Source organism: Alosa pseudoharengus, unplaced genomic scaffold, assembly GCF_046254945.1.
Source record: "Alosa pseudoharengus isolate Yale_2024_CS ecotype anadromous, Long Island Sound unplaced genomic scaffold, YU_APseudo_1.1 YU_APseudo_1.1_scf_13, whole genome shotgun sequence".
Taxonomy (NCBI): domain Eukaryota; kingdom Metazoa; phylum Chordata; class Actinopteri; order Clupeiformes; family Clupeidae; genus Alosa; species Alosa pseudoharengus.
This window is the reverse complement of record NW_027468598.1, coordinates 17,012,596-17,037,794: the sequence shown is the minus strand read 5'-3', so window position 1 is coordinate 17,037,794 and position 25,199 is coordinate 17,012,596. Positions and strand designations below refer to the sequence as shown.

Sequence of the window (25,199 nt, the reverse complement as noted above, 5' to 3'; positions counted from 1 at the left end):
AATTAAGTAATATATTTTTCAAATTCAAATACAATTTGTCCTACCTCAACCATTTATGTTATGACCCTGGAATCATATAGCACCATGTGAAGTGAAACATCAAACACATGAAACGCAAGAAGGTAACAGATAGACAAGTGAGACGGTGAGAGACAGACAGATAGACAGACAAACAAACCGACAGACAGACACGCAGACAGACAGTGGGATAGGACGATGACAGAACTGACAGGACGGGACTCAGTTCTTTGTAATTGAGTAGAAAGGTCTGTGAGTGGTCATGATCGGGTTATCGGAAAGGGCTTTGGTAACATGCTATGTTTGGGTGTTGCTGCTAGTGCAGGGGTGGGCAACTAATTTCCCCAAGGGCCCACATGACAAACTGGGACTGTTGAGGAGGGCCGGACCCAAAATACCGAACTCAAGTCTGAACTCAATTCTGTCCAATTCTATTCTGTTCTTGTATAACATTAAGTAAATCATATGGTTTTGTTTACTACTCGTAAGAACAGATGAAAATGTGAGGGAGACAAAGGAAAAACAGCAATAGGCTATTTAATTTATGTCCAGTATTTAATCCTCTTTCTCGAAAATTATTTTTTGACATTGACATTTTTTTTTCAGTTTTCAAAGACTGATATAAAAAAGTACTACAATATCTATATAATTAGGCTAGGCCATGAAAATGTGAAGGAGTCAGTACAACAATAGGCCTGTGCCACCATTTCATCAACACTCAGCAATATTTCATCATTAAATCATTACCATCATTAAATTAACTCTATGCAGAATTAGACTATGAAAATGTGGAGCAGACAATAGTAGGCTGTCATTAGTTAATCAACATGCACAAAGAAAACTATTTTAAAAATGTAGGCTATGTTTTTGCTTTAACTTTATGCACAAAACTGTGATTGGTCAACTCGCCCTGTGTGTTGAGCCGGCTGCTTCAAGCAACCTGTGGGTAGTAGCATCATACTAGGTCGCTAACATAAGCTTTGCAAATAAACTCAGACATATTTTGGTTACAATGACGGGGTTATCCGAATGTAAACTATCTATCTGCCAGTAACGTTTTGAAATTAACACTTCGTAATGCCAACAAACAGGCCCGTCGCTAGAAGGCAAGCAAACCAAGCAATTGCTTGGGGCCCCGAGCTGGCCATCACTGTTTATCTATTTAATGACATAACATTGCTATAGCTTTGTAATATGTTTTGATGAAAGTGGCATAGCTTCTCTGCTATACTAACTATTCGACCGTGATAATCTATTTACCAAATGGGGGTTAGGAAAACCACACGATAAATTCTGTGCGTCAAAGCAGACTGGAACATTCATGTCTAGTAGTATTCATGCACGCCAGCTGTTTACTGTCTTTAAAGCACCAGGTGCATCTGTCTAATTCTCAAACAGCAGAATGCTTAAATGCTATGTTAAGCTACAAGTAGGCCTAGGTCAATGTATAACATTAGCTTGGGATGTTTTTGGTAGTTGTGAAAGCAGCTGCATCCCTTCTAAATATCAAAATATGGAAATGCTAACATATCTTTTCTTTCTCCCTCAAGGTGCTTTGTTTACATTTCTCAGCCCTCAGGCTCTTCCTAAGGATAGGCTACCTCCACTGATGAAGATGGCCTGAAAGGTTAATCTTATATATGTGCGTGTGTGTGTGTGTGTGTGTGTGTGTGTGTGTGTGTACTTGTATTCATGTTGGATTTTTAAATTGCCATACAACCTGCACTCTTTATAGTTTGAACAATGCATCCTTTTTCTGCATAAGATGCCAGTGTTTTATTTTCTCACTTTGTGAGAACTAAAAAATGTTAATGTGAGTGTGTGTGTTTAAGTATGTTGGATTTAGTTATTGTGCACTTTTTTACATTTATATTGGATTTTATGGTACGGTGGTGTTTTTGCAAATGTTCAAATGTTCAAAATGTTCAAAACTAATGCACAGTATATATATGCAACTGCAGTATTTGCACTGTCAAAATGTGGGTGAACTGTATGGCTATGCGGTGGTTCCTGTAGGCTTTGCGTGCAGTAGGGGGGGGGCCTCCATGTCCATTTTGCTTGGGGCCCCCAAATTCCTTGAAACGGCCCTGCCAACAAACAGCAGGAGTTCGTTCTGACAACCTTTGCGGTGGTGAGCGACGCAGACATAAGACACACAAAACTTTAAAAGGTTTACGCCGACTTAAAGGCAACTGCATTGTGTCGACGCAGAAGCATAAATTCTATTCACCAGCACAATTCAGTGAGGGTGTTTACATCGTATGCATCCACGCACAAATGTATGGGCGTACAAATAGCAGTCGCTTTCAAAATAAAAGCAACGATATTGATTTGCGTGCATTATCTCTATGTTAGGCTCTTGACTATTTGTTCTTTCACGGACCTTACGCGGGCCGGTCAGGGAAAGCCCACGGGCCGGATGTGGCCCGCGGGCCGTATGTTGCCCATGTATGTGCTAGTGTGTGTCTATATGTAGAGTGGTGAATGTGGAGGGGGGGAGGAGGTTAAATTAATAAAGTTAAATAAAATAAATAAATTAAGTTTAATCAAACAATCAACCAATCAATCAAACAAACAAACAAATAAATAAAGACAGAGAGGGGGGCAAGGAAGGGGGGGGGGGGTTAAAAAAAGATGTAAATGCTAGTTATCAATGGGAAAATATATCACATTGTAAAAGGCTGCCATACATTAATGCCTTTGGTGTTGACATAGCCTGACTATGAGAAGACATTTTCTACCTCTGCCACTGTTGCCGTCCTCGTAACATTTTCCAAAGTGAAACTAAATTTTGCCAGTTGGAAAAAAGGGGGATGCGAGATTTAGCCAATGTTTTTTTGGGGGGCTCGTCAGACAAAAAGTTTAAGAACCACTGCATTACAGTGTTTTCTTGATTTTCATGACTTTCAATATTGATGATTTTCTTCAATCACATTACCCATCCATGTCCAAACAAAGCAACATCCAGTAAACAGCACTGTAATGCCTACTAGAAACTAAAAATCTCTTTACAGTTTTTTACAATATTGTTTACACACGTTTTCAAAACTCTGTGTCTATTTTTCAAAACTCCACACACAAAACCCACAACTGCTCACACAAAATGCAAAATGCCCCAAATCTCCAGCAAAATGACACACAACATTCAAAATGTCAAAAACACATGTTTAAAGCAAACATTTGCCTCACATTACAAACACTTTTGTCATAATATGACATTTTGGATACATCATGTACACACTGTTGCTCAAAACCTAAAGCTCTTCTGTCTTAGGCTTTCTATATGTATTTCCATACAAGAGTGAAAGTTACGGTATCAACAAAGAGAAGTTGAAATACACAGTAAAAATGCAAGCAATATTGAAACCAAAAATAGTGATTTTTCCCAAATAATTTGCTGTTGTGAATACAGTATTTTACAGCAAATAAAAAAAGCAAAGACGAATACAGTGACCACCAGATGTACATGGAGTTTTGAAAACACTGATTTTGTTTTTTTCTAAAGACAAGTGTGTGTGTGTGTGTGTGTGTGTGTGTGTGTGTGTGTGTGTGTGTTTGTGTGTGTGTGGGAGGGGGGGGTCGTGTACAGTATGTATAGGCCTATAGACCCTTTCAACTGCAGAAACAAACAATTCTACAGTAAGCGTTCCTAAGGCATTTCTGGAGGCACAGAAACATGTATTGAGCTAATGGTACTGTAACATGGGGACAAACAAAAATAGAGTAAAAAGACAAATTTTACATAAAGTCAACTTTTTGTAGAACATTGTAAGCTAAAGTCCGATTACTGTATTTTCTCTATTTTCAAAGTATCTGCATTGGTTCTGAATATTTCAACCGGAAATCCTCTAGGAGCAGATTGAAAGGGTCTATACCTATATAGAGAGTATATCTATTCGTAGACCTATACTAAGGCAATGATTGGATGGTGTTCAGTAAAGTAAAGAGTGTTTGCACATGTGAAGAGAAAGAGTGAAGCACTGGTGATTTAGCGTGGCATTTTGATGGGTTGTGTTTGAAGAACGAAATCAAGTTACTTCCTGTTAGATTTTTGTGTGTTAGGTAGAAAATTGTGTGTGGTGTTTTGCAAAATGTGTTTTAGTCAATTGAAAACTGAGTCAAACACTGAGAATTAGTGTATGGTTTTGCAGATATGACATGTTTAGAAAATTGTGTGACAAGCAAAGATTTAGTGTGTAAGCAGTTGAAAAAAACTGTAACAATTCAATTGTCATAATTATGCCTCTGTCCTGCATGCACAGAAGATGCCCACATGATGGCGCCAGTGATATTTCCAGCAGCAATGACAAAAACAAAGTGGTGAAACCCAGGACAAGGACATGCACACAGTGTGCACTTGAACTAAATTGACTAAAATGTGTTTACACTTCCTTAATCCAACTCAGTCCAGTGTCCACACTAAAATCAAATCAAGCCTGGAGTATACACCTGAACATCAGCACTGCTGTATTGACATTCTAAAGATGTACAGGTAGCCTGTCTAACGCCAGACCTCATCTCATTGAGATGGGGTCTGGGAACTACACATTCATTTTCTCGTATTTAAAACGTGGTTTACAAATGCCCAGAGCCGTTTATTTGCCGCTACGAATGTCTATCAAATGCGTCCGTACATAGCTCATAACCGCTTCGGTGTGTCGTCATCGTCTTGCTGTCCCCCCTCCGTTCTATGATTGGTTCATTCGTTGAGGTAAAAATTGTTGAGGTAAAAATCGGGTCCATGGAATCCAGGCTGCCTAGCAGCGTGAATAAAATCTAATAAAATAATAAAAAAAAAAGGCAGCATGGGGAAACCCAGTCTAACAAGCAAGCTGAGTGAGCCAACAATTAAAGAGGCAGTATGCTCCTCAATACATATTCATTATGAACTTTCTCCCCCTAGGGCTTTCTGCCCCCCATAGGCTGAAAATATAACTGCAATATAAAAAATATATGACCTCCTACAGGGTGTATATAACATGTAACTGCAACTGTAGGCCTAAAAAAGACATGTTAAGAACTTATATTTGAAACACTGCAAGACCATGACACTCAGGGATATTCGGTGGTTCGGACAGAATTTGGTATAATACTAAATGGAAGGCTTCATGCTTGTGTGTGTGTGTGCGTGTGTGTGTGTGTGTGTGTGTGTGTGTGTGTGTGTGTGTGTGTGTGTGTGTGTGTGTGTGTGTGTGTGTGTGTGTGTGTGTGTGTGTGTGTGTGTGTGTGTGTGTGTGTGTGTGTGTGTGTATACTGATATGTATATATGTGTAGGCTGCGTGAGAATGAGAGAGGGGCCTCTCTCTCTAGGAAGATTGAGCTGTGAGAAATTTGTGAATGACTTTTCAGAACAAGCTTAGGCTAACACAACAGAAGTTGTGGAGAATATGAACACTATAAAAGATGTGTGGATGACACACACACACACACACACACACACACACAGAGTGAGAGAGAGAGAGAGAGAGAGAGAGACAGACACACACACACAGACTTCTCATGAAGTGAAGGAAAGTTAGAAACGGGATAATGACAGGTTTTCACACAGCTGGTTTGTGACAGATTCTGCTCTCTTCTAATTAAAATACCAGAAGCAGTTCCTTTCTACAAAACTATCTCTCTTCACACACACACACACACACACACACACACTGATAGCACTAGCATTGGTCCTAAAAATGTATGGAAAGTATGCAAAACACACACACACACACACACACACACTCATTCTCCAGACATAAAACGGGGCGTGTTCAGAGGCAGGTAAGTAGAGGTGAACATGGAAATCAGTGTGTTTGTGTAGAGTGGGGTTGCTGATCTAGACGACACAGTATGTTTGTGTTTGTGTGTGTCTGTGTGAGTTTACATGTGTGCACTGTGCATATGTGAGCACGTCCATGTGCGCATGTGTGATGTGATTTGTTTATGTGTGTGTGTGTGTGTGTGTGTGTGTGTGTGAGAGAGATGTGTGTGTGTGTGTGTGTGTGTGTGTGTGTGTGTGTGTGTGTGAGAGAGATGTGTGTGTGTGTGTGTGTGTGTGTGTGTGTGAGAGAGATGTGTGTGTGTGTGTGTGTGTGTGTGTGTGAGAGAGATGTGTGTGTGTGTGTGTGGGTGTGTGTGTGAGAGATGTGTGTGTGTGTGTGTGTGTGTGTGTGTGTGTGTGTGTGTGAGAGAGATGTGTGTGTGTGTGTGAGAGATGTGTGTGTGTGTGTGTGTGTGTGAGAGAGATGTGTGTGTGTGTGTGTGTGTGTGAGAGATGTGTGTGTGTGTGTGTGTGTGTGAGAGAGATGTGTGTGTGTGTGTGTGTGAGAGATGTGTGTGTGTGTGTGTGTGTGTTTGTGTGTTCGTGTGTGTGTGTGTCTGCTGGAGCGTGTGCCAAACTCTTGTGACAGAGACTGATCTCTGTGTGCGGACGGCTTTGAGGGAGAGCGCAGCGCTGTGCTAATCGCTAAGACCCCCGGATCCCCTCCACATCAACCCTGCTCACCATCACCCCCGCCTTTGTGTGGGAGCAGAGCTGTGTGTTACAGCTGTCCAAATACACACACACAAACATGGACACACACACACACTCCTTAACAAGTTGTGTCATTGTGTCAAAACACACAATGGGAAGTTGACTAATATGGTCAGGTCATTGTCAAAGCCTAGCAGTGGACTAGAAAAAAAGCATCAGAGAGAGATAGCTAAAAGGGCAAAGAGAGAGAAGAGAGAGAGAGAGAGAAAGAGAGAGAGAGAGAGAGAGAGAGAGGAAGAAAGGGTGGGCAGTTGTTTGACTTGCCAGCAAGCACATCAGATACACAACACCTCCCACCTCCTCCTGTCTCACCATCACACTAACTTGGGCTAAGCAACATATGGACAAAATATGTTGCTCTCTCTCTCTCTCTCTTTTCTTTCACACACACACATACGTCCAATTGATATGTCGGTTGCATTCATGGATCAAAATGGTGACGGATAAATTCAACTGTAACTTTCACACAGGTAGCAGTTTCAGTTCACATTGGCTACTGTCTTAATTACTACAGTAGTACGCACATCACCAGGGATATACACAGACATTTTGAGGGGCCATTGCCCTTACCCAAAAAAATAATTTATTTGATAAAATCCATATTCCATTTTCATTACTGTAAGATCCTTTGGGTGTTTGCAATCTGACCTATATCGCCCATTTTCAGAACTTAAACAGTCTGGCCCACGTCTGAGCCCTGTTACATTACTAATGTTATGTGTGCTGATAGCTTACTCTTAAAAGCAGACAATATATTTAGGCTATCTTCTATCATAATAGCCTACTCAGATAATGGTTTTTATATTCATATGCACTGGTTTTAAGCAGCCTAATGGACACTTTTAGCACAGCCCAGCCCAGGAGCCTTTAAGAGCCCATGTTAAGATTATCTTGGTTAGACCAATCCATAAATAAACTAGAGACAAACAATATTTCAGGCAAGCATTATTAAATAAAAAATATAGACTAAAGATTTGCATGTGCAAAGTTGGTTTCAAATGTTTTAACCCGCCCCCTAGGCTATGCAGTTTGTGCTGTTTAGTTTGTCTAAAGCGGTTCCCAAACTTTTTTTCCCGCGGACCACCTTTTACATCCTGACTCGGCTCACATACCCCCACCATCCGACACATAAAAACGTAACACATTCTATTGACGCATTCCAGGCATCATGTTTAATTAGCCACCCTACATGGTAACAAATAACAAAATCAAAATGTGCAACTGGTTTATGAACTCTGTGTGGGGTGGAACATTAGACTGGTTAGATAGCACCTCGCTGCAAACCACGCATTGTGGCTTTGGGGAGTCTGTCTCCAAATCCATGTAAAGCCTTGGCCTATATGCCTCATCATACTTTCATTTTCTTCGCGCAGTCTTTTCTGTCTTGTCCTTTCTTTTATCCCCCGGCACACATTGATTTTTGCTACCCCAGAGCTAATGTGCGATGCAACTTGCCATTAAGTTAGTTAGCAAGTTAGCTCTGGGGTAGCATATATCTAAGTGTGCCGCCTTCACATACCGGAGATCAGTATCCACTCGAAGGCAGAGGACAAAAGTGTGTTCAGGAAAATGTCTGTATTTCAGACTTTTTCATCCCACGAGAGTTTAACAGGTGCGATAATTCATAATCCCCATGTTATTTTTCCATGGGAAAAATCGCCAGATACCGGATCTCAAAGATGGCAGCTTTTTTGTAGGTGAACTTCAGAGGTCTATTAGCCCTTTCCATTAGACTCGTAAATCTGCCGCCCAAGTTGGAAAGTGTAAATCACCCAGCTTTCTTGCGGCATTTCACGCAGGCACGCCCCCTTTACCTCGGAGTACTCGAGGGTACCACGAAGTGGGCGTACGACCTTACGACAAACATGGCTGCGCCCATAGTTGAGATGAGATGACATGTATGTTCTTTGCATTTGTACTGTGTTGGTCAATGCAATGCAATGTCGATGGAATGCTCTTACACACTAGATTACATTGCTGCTTTAGATTACATTGCTGCTTTAATCCGGTCACCAATTCATGCATTGCACGGTCTTGCTGTGCGTGCAATACAATGTAACGATTTGTTTTCCAGCCGGTTAGCTAGAGGCTACATGTATCACAAAACAATAACAATGACTAACATCCTACTAATGCCCCTCACGGAAAACGTGAGAAACGCGACAGCACTTGTTGAAATTGAAATAGGCGAAATTGAGTTACTAAAGGGAGAATGAGGGACGTGTTCTAGACCAATGTCCAGCACCAACGAGACAGCTGCTGCCCTGGTGGCATCCATGTTCTTCCCAAAAAGACTACAAACCCCAGCGTTCGCCCTAGCAACTCATTCATACATGTTGTACGGGTGGGCGTACGATGATTTACGAGTCTAATGGAAAGGGCCACCTGCGAGGCAGAATATGAGTACTCCTCCTGCATCCGCTTGGTATCAAGATAAAGCTCCTGCAGCTATGGAATAACCGGCGAGATAAAAGTCCTCGATTTTCCCCAGCCCACCCAGTGCACTGAGTCAGTTTATTCTTTATTTTTTTGTTTCTTTTCTTTTTTTGTTTCGGTTGGGAGGGACCCCAACCGAACGGACATTTTTACTCATTACTTGCTTGTGTGTCATTTCTCTGCCTGCGTGAGTGGGTTCTGGTTTGGGAGGTGGGCAGCTAAAGTCTCGGGTAGTGGTCTGGGGATCCTTAGTGGCACGTGTGCAAATAAGTGTGTGCCGTAAATCAGAACTTGCTGTGGTACTCTGTTTGATGTTTTACTGTGCAGTATGTGTGACGGGGTGTCTGAAATCTACTGTAGCTTATTGTGTGGCTTTATTCACTTGTTCCAAGATCCTAGCTGTGCTGTGTGACCAATGCTGGCCTATTAGCCCTTGCTTAAAACTTGTGTGAGTGGAATTTTGATGAATTGTACTTAATAAAGATTTTTGTTTTTTTCTTAAATATCTGTCTCTGAGTTGTGGTGTGTTTCCTGGGATTCCAAGCCTGTGGTAATGATAGTGACAGCAGATTCTCTATCAGAATGTCACAATGATGATCATGCAAAGTTGAAATGAAATTAGACAGTCACCTGAGATTCCCTACACAGCTAGATCAACATAAATATACATGAATTCCTCTGCATCCTTCCTAAACAAGAACAAAACTCACAGTTCTTGCTACTTCATCATGAACGGAACCTACAAGGCTTTATTCAACATTTCACTGTTCTTTTGAAACCTAACTCCTGGTGGATTTAGGCCTACATTCCATACATACAAAACAAGTGATAAATGTCTGAATTACCTTGAAACCTTCAATCTCACCATAGTATGACAGTAGATTGTCACATAAGTGGATACTACTGCATGTCATTTTGAAAAATATTCAAGAATATACTGACATAATAATATTGTCAGTTCACATCATAATCACATATTTTATCACATAATTAAAATTCTATTATTTTGCATTTCTACATTTTCCAGAAGTCTAACAATATAAAGCAATTATTACCAGTGTATCTTGATTGGGATTCAAATGAAAGCAAAGTAAGTTACTTTATTAACTTAACTTTAAGTCATAGGTCTATTTGATTACCTCAAATCAAATTTCAAAAGATGTGCAGCAGACTGAGGCAACACAATGTAGACTATTCTTCAGAAATATAGATATAAACGGAAATAAATGTTACAGCAGAAGTGCATTCGCAAAATGTAGGCCCACACACAGCCTAAAGGGCATAACAAACAGAAAATACTTCATATAGCCTATATTAATTATCTTTGAGTTCATATAAGGAACTTGTCATATTGAGAAATATGCACAAGTGCCTAGGCCCACAGCACATTTCAGTGAAGTGCATAACAAACAGAAATAGCCTAGTCCATATCTCCATGTTACGTTCACGTGTAACAGTGTGAGTGTAAACAATGTTTAGCTTGTAGGAAAGGACTTCCTCTGTAACCTTCTTAAACATGAACTTCTGTTCAGTTCTTTTAATATCACCATAGTAGGCCTATTCAAGTAAGCATTGTCACATAAGTGGATAATACTGCATGCAAATTTTAAAACTAAAAACATTCAAGAATATACTAACAGACAAAAAAACATATTGTCAGCTTAGGTGCATTCAAATTTGCCAAACAGCGGCGAACGTTCGTGGTGAACGTTTTCTTTGGACAGTTCAAACAGTTCAGTTCAAAAACCAACAGTGTTCAGTGTTGAACCAAGTGATAAATGAAATCCTTCAATCTCACTATATTATTAAGCACAATTGATTATTTCACTTCCATTTGATGAGGGGAACACGTGAGAGGCAGTCAGCCAAAACATTCAGACTACCAGACCGGTACTGCACGTCATACTGGAAACACATCAGCCTAGCTGACCATCTTGCAATCCTCATGCCAGCTCTGTTCATGCCTTTAGTGTTGAGGAGATGTGTGAGTCCTTGGTGGTCAGTTCGAAGCGTGAATCTATGTCCCCACAAGTAGGTACGCCATCTTTCCACTGCCCATACACAGGCGAAGGCCTGTTTTTCTGTAGCAGAGTACTTCCTCTTGGCAGCTGATAGCGTACGGGAAGCGAAGGCCACAATGTGTTCATGTTTGTCTGAGTGTAACTGAGTCAGTACAGCCCCTAACCCATAATCTGAGGCATCCGTCGTGATAAAGGTAGGTAGGTTGGGGTCAAAGACAGCCAGAGGGAGACTTTTCAGAAGCATTTTTCAGTTTCATGAAGCTCTGGTTTGCTGCATCATTCCACTGTAGCATGGCCTGTGTGTTTGATCTGAGCAGCTGTCGCAGTGGCATCACCAGCGTAGCATAGTTTGGCAAGGATTTGCTGTACCAGGAAGTTAATCTCAGAAAGGAGTATAGCGCTGCCATGTCTTTTGGCGCAGGGGCAATAGCATTCAGATGATCTGGCCTTGGGCTTACGCCTTCTTTGGAGATGACATGTCCCAAAAAGAGAATGCTAGTTTAACCAAAAGAACTTTTCTCAAAGTTAATCTGGAGGTTGGCATCTATGAGACGCTGAAGGACCACTCATAGGTTCATGCCATGCTCCTCTTTTGAATCTCCGTACACAATTATATCATCTAAGTAGTTCTGCACTCCTGGTTGGTCTTTCAAGACTGTCTGCATCATTCTCTGGAAGGCACAAGGTGCAGACGCAAGGCCAAATGGGACACGTGTGAATCGGAAGAGGCCATCATGTGTTATAAAAGTAGTTAAGTCGCGACTCTCAGTGTGCAGAGGTAGTTGATGGTAGGCTGAACTCAAATCAATCTGGCTGTAGTGTGTGGCGCCCGCTAGTGCTGAGAACAAGTCCTTCATATGAGGAAGAGGGTAGCAGTCCATGATTACATTCTTACTTGGTTCACGGAGGTCAACACCCAATCACAGCCATCCTGGATGTTTTCGTGCCACTACTAGGGGACTGACCCATTCAGATACATTCACACGTTCGATAATATTTTCTTGGAGTAAGCGGTTGAGCTCCGCTGACACCTCCTCACGTATGCTCAGTGGTAGTCGCTTCACCTTTTGACGTACTTGTCTGAACCTTGTGAATAAAACCATTCACACATCCAAGCTGAAACACAATCAACAATATACACTGTGGAGTTTCGTTTGGCAGCAGGGGATGCATTTTCCTCATCCTTCTTAATGTAGCTTCCCTTGCCTCCCTTGCTTGTTGACATTGTCAAGTCAAGTTTATTTATATAGCACATTTCATACACAGGGGTCATTCAATGTGCTTTACATAAACAAAAGAGAGTAATAGTAAATAAAAACATAAAAGGGCAATAGTTAACAAATAATTTAAAAAGTAAAGTGCATAATAATTAAAAAGAAAACATAAAAGACACAAGGTAGAATAATTAAAAGACAGATTCAGAATTTGTATCTTGGTGATAATAGGGAGTGCATTTGATCAGTTAGCAGAAGGCACCTGAGAACAGTTTGTTGTTAAGCCTAGATTTAAAACTGTATACCTTGGACCTTTTTGATGTCCAAAAGCTCGGCTCCAGCGCTGAACAGCATAGAAACTAAAAGCTGCTTCACCATGGGTGAACACCGGGTTTTACTAACAGGGGTTTTCTCCTGAGACCTGAGAAGTCTGGAAGGTGTGTACTAATGAAGCATGTTTGAATTTTGTCCTGTTCCATTTAGTGATTTATAAACAAGGGATTAAGGGTGTCACGATTTCGATTTTATTTCGAAATCGATCGAAATTACATCTCAATCTCGAACTTCGAACTTAAAAGTAGAATCGATGATGCAGCCACACCCCCAATGTCACGTCCAGCATGTATGCCAAGACGCACAAACACGTATGCACGTGCTGAACTGCAGCGTCAACACTCCTCTAATTTTAGGCTGCAGCCAGTTAAAATATAGGCCCACATCAACCTACCGAAATCAAAGCCCCTCTTGCTACTTTGAAATCACCGGTGTGGAAGTATTCGTTCATTCACGTCAATTAAAACTAACTTAGCCTACTCAACTTAGCAAGTGAAAAGATGGTCTAATTACAGTCCAAAGTTACTTTAAAGGAACACGCCACCCAATGTCAGTAGTAATATATGTTCTTACCTTAACTTTCACGAGTTGAGTCATACCTCTCCCGTGTCCGTACGTGCACTCAAACGCTCTGGTGCGCGGCTGGACTGTGTTAGCATGTTGCTATGCTAGCGGGCTTTGACGGCAACTAAGCGTAGAAGTAATCAAAAACATCCACGTTTTACCGACTTAAATACAGTTGCACGAGTAGTTGATAGAAATGCTACGGCCACGCAACATGAAACGTGGCGATTTTCCAAGCGAATAAACCGGAGAACTACAATGTGTGGCGCAATAGCACTTGGGAGTACTTCGACCTAGCGTAGTAGTATTGTTAACACCTAATTGTAGATCCTATCCACCACAGAGTTTAGAATCCATGCTGGATCGACCCTCAGCCTCTCCCTCCTGAGCGAGAGAGAGGCACACACACTAGAGATGCGCTGATGGGCTATTATTTCAACCATAACTGCATAGCAAAACTTATCATCCATCAGCCATCCATCAACACCAAAGTTTTTTGACCAATCTTCGAAACGGCACCCGCCCACCATCCGCTGGTTGTTTTAATGTAGGGGGTGATGCAGCGCTGCTGACGTGAGGCTAGAAAGCCCTTGCCTGTTCTAGGAAGACTGATCCAATGCAGCAAATATATTAAAAGGCTAAAGTCGTACATTGGCTATGTTGTAGCCTATCCCCAGAATATCAGCAGCAAACTCAGTCTCTGTCTCGCAAAACAGTCTCCAAATAAAACGCACATCGGCCTGTTGCCTTTTCTGCCAGCTTGTGAAAATATATCGTCCAAAATGCTTGATTGCATTGCATTCTCCACATTTTTAGCTACATTTTCATGTACCACATCAGCATTTTTGTTCAGTGAATCTTTTGTAAATTGCTTTAAAATGAATTGCGCTGTCTGTCTGAAAAAGACGCGCTCGTGCAGTCAAAATGAATGGGAGTCTTCAGAACAGGCTTTCAGTCACCCTGACATAACAGTGTGTAAAGTAGCCTATAATGTGAATGACTTGTTATTTTATCAAGGATTTCTTTCTTTTTGCAAAAAATAAAGTACAATAGGCATTAATTAGTAGGCCAGGAGCATGTTGAAATTATGTGGCAAATTGCGTTTTTTATTACAATGATAAAATTGTAAAAGGACGTGACCGAAGCTGAGGCAAGCCAGGCAATAGGCCTATAGGCCCGACGGTAATTGTAAAGCAATTTACAAAAGATTCACTGAACAAAAATGCTGATGTGGTACATGAAAATGTAGCTAAAGATGTGGAGAATGCAATGCAATGAAGCATTTTGGACGATATATTTTCACAAGCTGGCAGAAAAGGCAACAGGCCGATGTGCGTTTTATTTGGAGACTGTTTTGCGAGACAGAGACTGAGTTTGCTGCTGATATTCTGGGGATAGGCTACAACATAGCCAATGTACGACTTTAGCCTTTTAATATATTTGCTGCATTGGATCAGTCTTCCTAGAACAGGCAAGGGCTTTCTAGCCTCACGTCAGCAGCGCTGCATCACCCATATAGCCTAGGGGAGAACCGGCACAATTGTAACACTTTTTTATTTTTCCAATTCAAACTCGATTTACACAAAGACGATAGACTTGAGAGTTGTGAAATTTGACCAGAACAGAGTCGTACATGTCTACTCCATGAAAGTTGAAACAGAATTTAAAAAATATGTTATAGTTTGTCAATAATTTAACTTAACAGCCATAAAAAAGTGCGGTACAGTTGTAACAGCGTCATGAATGTAACACTAAAATCCTATAACATATTTTAACACAAAACAGTGCTGTGTTAAACAAAGAGCATCTGTTTTCATATAAAATCAAGAAAAAAAGTCCAAATGTATGACTGTTAAAGCTAATTTATTGCATTATTGATTAGCCATTGCAGACCATATTACGGTGTTATGCTAGCTCACAATAACCTTTAAATATGCTTATTTTGGCCATATCCACTTGATAAAACCAGTAAATATAGTTGATAAACTGCTTATTTCTTACATGTCTGAAGCATTTGGTCCAACAGTGATATTTCAAGTTGCTGTGTTAACTTTAATTGGGTGATGGCGGCACAAAAATCATAATCCATAACTCGCAATGAGAATGTTCGTGCATTCGCGATAAAATCAGTTCATCTTGCCATAGAGACTGGTGTTACAACTGACCCGCACAGGTCATGTTTTTATTTTCATTTAATTGCATGTGCTGTGACTACATAAATCAAATAGGACTCATGTTAACTTGAAACAGAGGGACTGAAGATATGAATGACATGTGATTGAAGTCCACACGCTCAAATTTCACAAAGCAAACTTAAACAAACAGTTGCGGTTAAAAATAAATAAAAAATCGCGATGCTTGAATTTTGCACCTTTTTGCTTAATATCTCTGGTCGTATTTATAGTAGACCATTCATATTTGGATGGCTGTAAGATTATACATAATTACATGATATGTGTCTGTTTACGTTTCCGTACACCATATCTTGAGAATAAAACACTGTTACATTTGTACCGCTGTTACAATTGTACAGTTCTCCCCTACATTAAAACAACCAGCGGATGGTGGGCGGGTGCCGTTTCGAAAATTGGTCAAAAAACTTTGGTGTTGATGGATGGCTGATGGATGATAAGTTTTGCTATGCAGTTATGGTTGAAATAATAGCCCATCAGCGCATCTCTAGTGTGTGTGCCTCTCTCTCGCTCAGAGGGGAGGGAGAGGCTGAGGGTCGATCCAGCATGGATTCTAAACTCTGTGGTGGATAGGATCTACAATTAGGTGTTAACAATACTACTACGCTAGGTCGAAGTACTCCCAAGTGCTATTGCGCCACACATTGTAGTTCTCCGGTTTATTCGCTTGGAAAATCGCCACGTTTCACGTTGCGTGGCCGTAGCATTTCTATCAACTACTCGTGCAACTGTATTTAAGTCGGTAAAACGTGGATGTTTTTGATTACTTCTACGCTTAGTTGCCGTCAAAGCCCGCTAGCATAGCAACATGCTAACACAGTCCAGCCGCGCACCAGAGCGTTTGAGTGCACGTACGGACACGGGAGAGGTATGACTCAACTCGTGAAAGTTAAGGTAAGAACATATATTACTACTGACATTGGGTGGCGTGTTCCTTTAAGGCTTAAAATGCACATTTATAAGTACATATTCCATGATGTCTCTTCGGAGTGTGCTGAAACAATCAAATTAACATTCTGTGTTGTTTCATTTTACTATGTTCACGTCTCTGTTTTAGCCTAAAGTTAGTTCTGTTTACATTACAACCTCATGGTTGGAACGGTTTCAAAGCGGTTTCAAAATAAAAGCCCCCCGAAAAAGAAAAGGAAAAGGCCAAAAAGAGTAAATAACATATAAGGAATGCATTAATAGTAATATTTAAAAAAGATCGAAAATCGAATCGAATCGTGACTTTAAAATCGAAAATTTCATCGAATCGAGGATTTGGAGAATCATGACACCCCTACAAGGGATAGTGCTTTAAAGTCAATTCTGTGACTGAAGCCTGTGTAGACTTAAGTATGGGAGGTATGTGGTCAGTTCTTTTAGCTTTCGTGAGAACCTTAGCTGCTGCTTTTTGTATCACCTGAAGTTGTTAGTCTTTATAGGGAGGCCTGTGAAAAGCCCATTGCAGTAATCAACCCTGCTGGAGATAAATGCATGCATGAGCTTTTCTAAATCATGTTTTTTACATCAGACCTCTGAGTTTGCCAATGTTTATGAGGGGGTAAAAAGCAAATGTATTGCTTTTTTGCAATAGTTATGACACCAATATTTTTAACAATATAATTTGCTTTGAGGTATTTTATGTCCAGGGCAGTGTCAACCCTAAGTCCTTCCTCCTTTTTACAAAATATAATAACTTCAGTGTGCTCAACAGTGTTAAATGCTGCACTAAGGTCCAATAGCACTGGGAAAGATTTTTTGAATGCATCTGTATTGAGACGTATATAGTTTAAAACCTTACAGAAAGGAAGGGAGAGAAAGAAAGAGAGAGAGAGAGAGGACAAGTGTCAATCTTTCTCTTTCAGTGGCACAGTTCTAGGTCAGGCACAACCAAAACAACAGGCTGTGATGTCTCAGGTGAAAGGTTAAGATCAAAGTGGCAGGCGTTGTGTCTGAGGCCATGACACACGGGAATGCACATCACTCAGTTGCAGGAATGACAATGCTCCTCATCACATCTACAGCATCACCTCACACAAACACACACACACACACACACACACACACAAACACACACACACACACACACACACACACAGAAAAATGAACATACACACAAACAAACATACACACACACACATACACACACACATACTCACACACACACACACATATATTGAAATTGGCAACAAATAGTAATATATAGAAATACAATGACCTTATACAGTACATGCATGCAGATAGTCTCTGTTGCACTGACCATGTGTGTGTGTGTGTGTGTGTGTGTGTGTGTGTGCGCGCGCGTGTGTGGCTGTGTAGGCTTAGCTGATACTGCATTGTTTACACACTTAAGTTGATGTAAGCCTCCAATAACTAAGCTATAAGCAGACTCATGTGTGCAGTGTTTCTTGGATACTTAATTTTACATTCTGTGCTCTTCCTCTCTCTCTCACTCTTTCTCTTTCTCCCTCTCTCTTTTTCTCTATCTCTGTGTATGGGTGTGTGTGTGTGTGTTTCTGTGTGTGTGTGTGTGTGGATGTGTGTGTGTGTGTGTGTGTGTGTGTGTGTGTGTGTGTGTGTGAGAGAGAGAGGAGAAAATAATGAGTGTCTTTGGGCAGGTGGTGTGCAACCACAAATGAGTTGACATGAGAGATCATGTCAAATGTGTTGTATCACACCTCAAAGAATTGTAATAATAGCACTCTGTGCGTATGTGTGTGTGTGTGTGTGTGTGTGTGTGTGTGTGTGTGTGTGTGTGGACCATTCAGAGTGTGGACCATTGTACTGACCAGGGCGGTGCCTGAGTGTGTGAGACCAAGTGTCCGTCTCTGAAAGGCCAATGTCTTTGTGTGGGTGGCAGTTGTCCTTCATGAAAACCTCTGGAAGGTAGTTAATTTACGAGAGCACATCCCATCACATTCCTGAGATTTGTGGGATAGCACAGGTCCTCCACTGGCAGTGGGAGTACCTACTTTGCACCTGATTACAGAGAAGAGAATAGCCTAGTATGTGTTAGTTGTGTGTGTGTGTGTGTGTGTGTGTGTGTGTGTGTGTTTGTGTGTGCGTGTGCGTGTATGTGTGTGTCTTGCAAAGATGCAGCATTATGATATGGATCATGATGGCACACTAGATACATTTTGAAAAGTTCTGACCCATTCTCAATGGTAATGTCCAACTTTTTTGAATACTTTTTGTTACTTTCTTTTTTTAATTTAAATATGCCCTTTCTCCCCCTTTCCTTACCTGTTTGTCTTTATTTCTCCATATCTCATTCACACACACACACACACACACACACACACACACACACACACACACACACACACACCCAGACATACACATACACACAATCATGTTAAAATTCCAGGAGGAAGAAAGGAGGAGTTTGTACATGCAATAATTTTCTCCCCTCACTTGTGAAATATATGCACACATACCAACACACACACACACACACACACACACACACACACACACACACACACACACACACACACACACACACACACAGGAAGCCAAGCAGCTCTAAAAGAGCTGTGATAGATATAGCATTAATGCATGCTTGGACTTGTCACACTGGCATAGAAGTGGGTCAGTGTGCTGACTGAGGGTAGCAAGGGTGAATGTGTGTGTGCAGATGTGTCTGAGTATGTTCGTGTGTGCATGTTTGTGTGTGTGTGTGCCTATGTGTGTGCCTGTGTGTGTGTCTGTGTGTGCGTGTGTGTGCGTGTGTGTGTGTGTGTGTGTGTGTGTGTGTGTTTGTGTGTGTGTGCCTGTGTGTGTGTGCCTATGTGTGAGCCTGTGTGTGTGTGTGTGTGTGTGTGTGTGTGTGTATATGTGTGGGTGTGTGTGCTCAAAGCTGTTGATAGGTGTGGAGTGTGACTGGGGCAGGGGGAGATATCCCTAACTGTTACCGTAGCGATTTAATCTCATTACTGTAGCTAATCCTCTTTGCTTTATTAACACACTGAGGTTTACTGCTCTATAGACCTACTATACTGCACTTGTATTAGTACACATACACACACAAACACACACCTACACACACACACATACACACACACACACACACACACACACACACACACAGTAGTCCACCACGTGCACAAGAGCAAACAACACAGTCTACATCTCATCAAGTCAGTTCCAATTCTACATCTCCAGTATCAGCACGTCTGATAAGCACAGAAGACTAAACACACCACTTAAAACTCCATTTGTCCTCTCTCTCTTCCCTTCCGCCCCAACCTTCTTCTATCCCCAAATCTTATCTGCCAAATCTGTTTTATTTGCTTCTGAACTCATCTTAACTGTCTCACATGCCCGACAAAGCAGCAGTTGCAAAAATGGCAGCCTTTATACTCCAGACTTGAGGTGAATAGAGTCTGGTGACTCACAATTGGGATTCCTTTCCAACACTTGCATCTCAACATGGACTAACAGAATCAGAATCAGTTTTATTGGCCAAGTATACTTACATATACAAGGAATTTGACTTAGGTAGGTGTTAAACTCTGTACATTCAACAAATAGACATGTAGTAGTACAAATAGACATGTAGTAGAACTAACTTTGAAATCACTGGACCAGCCTCACTAATTACTTTGATCAGAGATTCCTAATGTTACTTCCTACTTGGCCTAAACTTTACAAACTAACAATAAACAGCATAAACAGTCAGGAAACAATGTACGTGGGTCTACCTTTGCTGTAAATATTTTTTTCCAACTGCATTTTTTGATGTTTGCAGGTGTTGCTGCTACTGTTTAGCACAATAAGTTTCCGTTTCGTCTTCCCCTCTCCTTGCTGATTGGCCTGACATTTTTCTTGTCTGAGGGAAACGTTAGTGAATTATCATGTTCCAGACCAGAATCTTCCTGAAAGGAGATCTATGGGCGGGGCCAGGCTAATTCAGCACATTCAGTACTTCAAAAAAAGGCCTTTTAAATGAACACCATGCTTTAACCATCTAACTAGAAGTTATGTGAGCTGACAGACCTGATCTCTACCGGGGGGCGATGGTAAAGACACCCCTCACTGCAAAAAGTGATGTTTTCTTAACAAAGTCCTGGAGGAACCCACAGGGATGATTGACAGGCATCACTTTTCTGCTTTCTAGGAGATTTAAACCATCCTTCCGTCTGCTATGCCACACGTGAAAACAGGTACAAACCCACCTCCACCTCCCGATTCTCTTCAACTTCACTCATAGCTCTAAGCTCAAATTACCCACTTATTTATAGGGGATGTCAGCAGACATCGCTCACACGCAATCTCCACCATAGGCATCCCCAGCACCATGGCCAGCTCTACCAAACCAAGCCAAACATGTTTATTGTCAGCACTCTAAATCAAGCATTTAGACTGAACTCCAGCGGAGGGGGACAGGGGCGTCATTCAAGCCAAAATTCTGGGGGGGGGGGGGGGGGGGGGGGTTAGGCACAATCAGGGATGTTGCAATTGTTTTCTGATGGGGGGTGTGGCTCACTGCGTCGGGATTAGTGTGTGCTTCACCTCACTGTGTGTTCACTGTGTGCAGAGTGTGTTTCACTAATTCACGGATTGGGATAAATGCAGAGACCAAATTTCCCTCACGATATCAAAAGAGTATATATACTTACTTACTTACTGTTAGAGTGGATCAGGCGGTTTCTCCCCCTGAAAATTTTGAAATTCTGGCTGCTAAACATACCATATAAAGGAACGCGCTACCAGTTCCTACTAGAGCAGGGATATCCCTCTCCATCTTCAAAAAACTCCTGAAGACCCTGCTTTTCAGAGAATATCTTCTCTCGTACAGTAGCACTACATACAACTACCCTTTTAATTCTAACACTAGGCTTATCACCTGACTAGAACTGACACTTAACTGTATAAAAACAGCACTCACTTATTGTACTCTACGTTTTAAATTGTTCTAGAATTGTTGGGAGAATTGTTTTGAAAAATCTTTAAACTTTTAAGTCACTTTGGCTAAAAAGCGTCAGTCAAATGTAATGTAATGTAACCATTTCAATGCAGTCTGGGAGGGACAGACAACACAGCAAGCAACCCTCCTATATCTGAGTGAGGACTAAGCTAAAGTATCTATTTTGTAAGTTAATGTCAAACACATGGATTGATAGAGAAAACTGTAATCTCAAATTCAAAAGCTTTTGAAGTCTACTTCAATTTTGTTTACACACACACACACACACACACACACACACACACACACACACACACACACACACACACACACACACACACACACACACACACACACACACACACACACACACACACAAATGACTATTTACCTTACTGTGGCCTTACTCTTTTTTTCAAAGTTGTCCCAGTGTCTCAAATCTCAAAGAATTTTCCTTGCCTCCAGTTACCATGTCTTCCAATGAAGAACTGCTGCTCTGATAAGCATTTGCATTTTTTGTGTGTGTTTGAGCTGATCATAGTGAACATAGAGTAAATAATATCACCTGAGCACAAAGAAGATTGCTTTCATGATTTTTTTTTTTTTTTTCATAAAACCCCCCGATTGTATCCTGTCACCTGTGTCATAAGTGTAAATGGACTACGGTCGGGTCAAACCTTCAACTATATGCATGAGCACAAGTGATGCACATGCTACTGTACGTGAGGTCTCTACTGCACACCAAACTGTAATCCACGAGGTTCCATTACTCTGCACAGCATAATACAGAACACTGTTAGCCAGCCATCACAGCAGAACAACTCTCGCTACTGTTGCGATGTGCTGCCTGTGACTTGCAGTACACTTTCACAAACAAAAAGGGGACATCAGCTTGCTTATTTCACCTGGTAGCTACCGACTAGCTATTTACTGTAAAGCCATGAAGTAGTTTTAGTGGGAGACTTGGGGTGCATCTCATTTCTCTATTTGTCCATCCTTCCTTCCTTCCTCAGTCAAATGTAATGTAATGTAACCATTTCAATGCAGTCTGGGAGGGACAGACAACACAGTAGCACTACATACAACTACCCTTTTAATTCTAACACTAGGCTTATCACCTGACTAGAACTGACACTTAACTGTATAAAAACAGCACTCACTTATTGTACTCTACGTTTTAAATTGTTCTAGAATTGTTGGGAGAATTGTTTTGAAAAATCTTTAAACTTTTAAGTCACTTTGGCTAAAAAGCGTCAGTCAAATGTAATGTAATGTAACCATTTCAATGCAGTCTGGGAGGGACAGACAACACAGCAAGCAACCCTCCTATATCTGAGTGAGGACTAAGCTAAAGTATCTATTTTGTAAGTTAATGTCAAACACATGGATTGATAGAGAAAACTGTAATCTCAAATTCAAAAGCACACACACACACACACACACACACACACCTACACCCATTTTAAAAACAGAAGGCTACCATTGCAGTTTTTATGTTACTGTAGCTGTAGTTTTTGAACGGTATCCTTTTTCACTACATTTGGATTTGCTGCCTGATACGTGAAGAGAACAAGAAATGGAGAAACATCAAAGCGATGCCTTGGTTATTAGGTTGGATTTTGTAGTTAATGCAAATTGAACACCCTCGTTTATATGAATCTGGAAACAATTGAACCAGGAGACAAAACAGAACAATCAGAAGAATCAGATGTCTCAAAGCCCATTAGATAACATTACTGTGGTTTAGTTTTGTATGGCAGTAACTATAGCAAAACTATAGCCAAATTCGCGGCCAACATGAAATCCAAAACTTTTTAATCACCAAATTAAAATTTTCAGGTCAACCACAAAAATTCTGCTACTTTTTAATATCATCCGATAACTAATTCAATGCTGATTTATTGCTTAGCCTATAGCCTTATTGCTTTCCACTTCAACACCATTGACTGTAACTGTTCAAACAGTTCAACACAACCAAAACATTGCGAGCTCAATGTGCGTGTGAGTTGCTACAGGAACATACAGAGACACTAATTTTAAGAAAAGGGCTGATGCTAACCGGTCTTCAGCTATTTTGGTACGGTTTATTTCACAACAAGTAGAATACGTTTGAGTCATTATTTGCTCTGAATTATTATGGAGCATAATAGGAACAAAGTTGTGATTAAAAAAATGATCAGGGAGGAAGAATCCGAGGGGGCACGTGCACTTGTACCCTGACAAGAATGCTGTGTATTCATTCCACTCAAGGCACAGTCTGAGGGAGGTGTCCCCTCTAAAGGTCGTTTGCGTTCATTGTCTCTCTAACTGATCACTGTTCAGATTATCTTCTGTGTTGCCATAACATTAATGTCTCCAGGCTGGTGTTAAGCGAAAGGCTGAGAAATTATTTTTATGTGGTGCTTTGGGGTGAAACAAAAACGTGTCAGCTTCAAGAAATTCTGTCAGATGGTTTACAGTGATGATGAACTAAAATGAGTTATTTGAAGTTTAATGGTTTCAGTAGCTATCTGCAATGGCCTCCCATTTGGCTGAAGTTGCTATGAGTTACAATAGTTACAAATTGCGTTATCTTGTTATTCATAGCAATTGCGGTGTTAATGTGAAATGTAAGGCTGGCCTCTCTTATTGCATGTGGTACTTCATCGTAAAAAAGTTGAATAAAAATAGTCATCTAGAACACTATTTTAACACTATTTTTGAAAAACAGAAAAAATACTCACATACAGAATTCATGGAACACACTTTTGGCCATTTTGAGAAATAACTAGACCCTCTCCTCATTCAGCCTACTGATCAATGAAACCCTTACGACAATGCATGGATGCCACAATCCCAGTAAATGTGTGCGTGAGGGCTAGGGACCAAGAGAGGATCGAGGGGGGCCCATTAGCACAACTTGTGCATAGGGCCTAAGATTTTGTGCTATACCCCTGCTTCTATGTACCGCTGCGGGTACGGTGGCGTTTTTCACTGCTCCATCTGGCATGCTGTGTGGAGCACTTTGAAGCGCTCTCTTTGCATTAAAAATGCGCTATATAAATAAATATTCACTTACTTACTTACTTACAGTGAATAAACAGGGATGATCAGCAGCACAATCTACTCACTGTCTATCAGAATCCTCTCTTCCCTCCTTCCTACCTGTCTGTTAGATCTGTCATCATTACTATTACTGACATTTATCCTTCTATCATGGTTAAGGTACATGTAAATACAATACATAAATACATGTACATACACATAAAGGGCCGTTCACACCAAGAATGATAGCTCTAACAATGACGGCAATGATAACGTCCACACGTAAACTAGACAGAGAACGATACCGTTGGGGATCACGTTCAGATCAATTTTGAGAACGATAAAAAGCTGACAGCCAATCAGAATCCATCAAATTTTACCCATCACATTCATTAACTAGGAGGATATCATTATCGTTGGCCAGTGTGGATGCTTTTATCGTTACAGTTATAGCTATAGTTATCTTTATATCGTTATCGTTATCATTATCGTTCCTGGTGTGAACGGCCCTTAACTCAGGTGTTCATGACGTAGGACTTACCCGTGCTCCTTTAGCTGGGAAGCACTGGCACACGGTGCAGTCTCTACCACCACAGCCTTCTGAAGGATCCCCCTGCAAACACACACAGTCTGAGCTATAGAGACAAATAGACACACACAGTACAGTGCATACATCTGGTCTGGTGTTGTCATGGCATTCGTATTTAACGCTTTGTGCTAAATCCCATCACAATGTATCAACAGTGTATCAATAAATTTAAATAAAAATCAAGTCAGGTTTTTGTCTGTCTGGCAATCATGGGACAGAAACATCTCAAACATGATGCGAGTGTGTGTGTGTGTGTGTGTGTGTGTGTGTGTGTACAGGGAGAGGGGACGAGAGGTGGCGGGGGAGACAGATAGGGAAAAAGGGAGCGATGCTGAGACCGAAAGAGAGAAAGACAGATAGATGGAAGGAGAGATGTTTTGTCTGCAGGAGTGGCTGGG

General features: G+C 41.0%; 1 protein-coding gene across 4 annotated transcripts in view; it reads right to left on the bottom strand.

Annotated features, from left to right (window-relative positions):
* col4a4 (collagen, type IV, alpha 4) overlaps positions 1 to 25,199 on the bottom strand; it is an 83,132-nt gene that overhangs the window by 47,375 nt on the left and 10,558 nt on the right. For all 4 annotated transcript variants that reach the window (XM_076282310.1, XM_076282309.1, XM_076282312.1 and 1 more), the window contains exon 4: positions 24,754 to 24,825. In XM_076282310.1, coding sequence (XP_076138425.1) covers positions 24,754 to 24,825 — 72 coding nt within the window. The remainder of the gene's footprint in view (positions 1 to 24,753; positions 24,826 to 25,199) is intronic.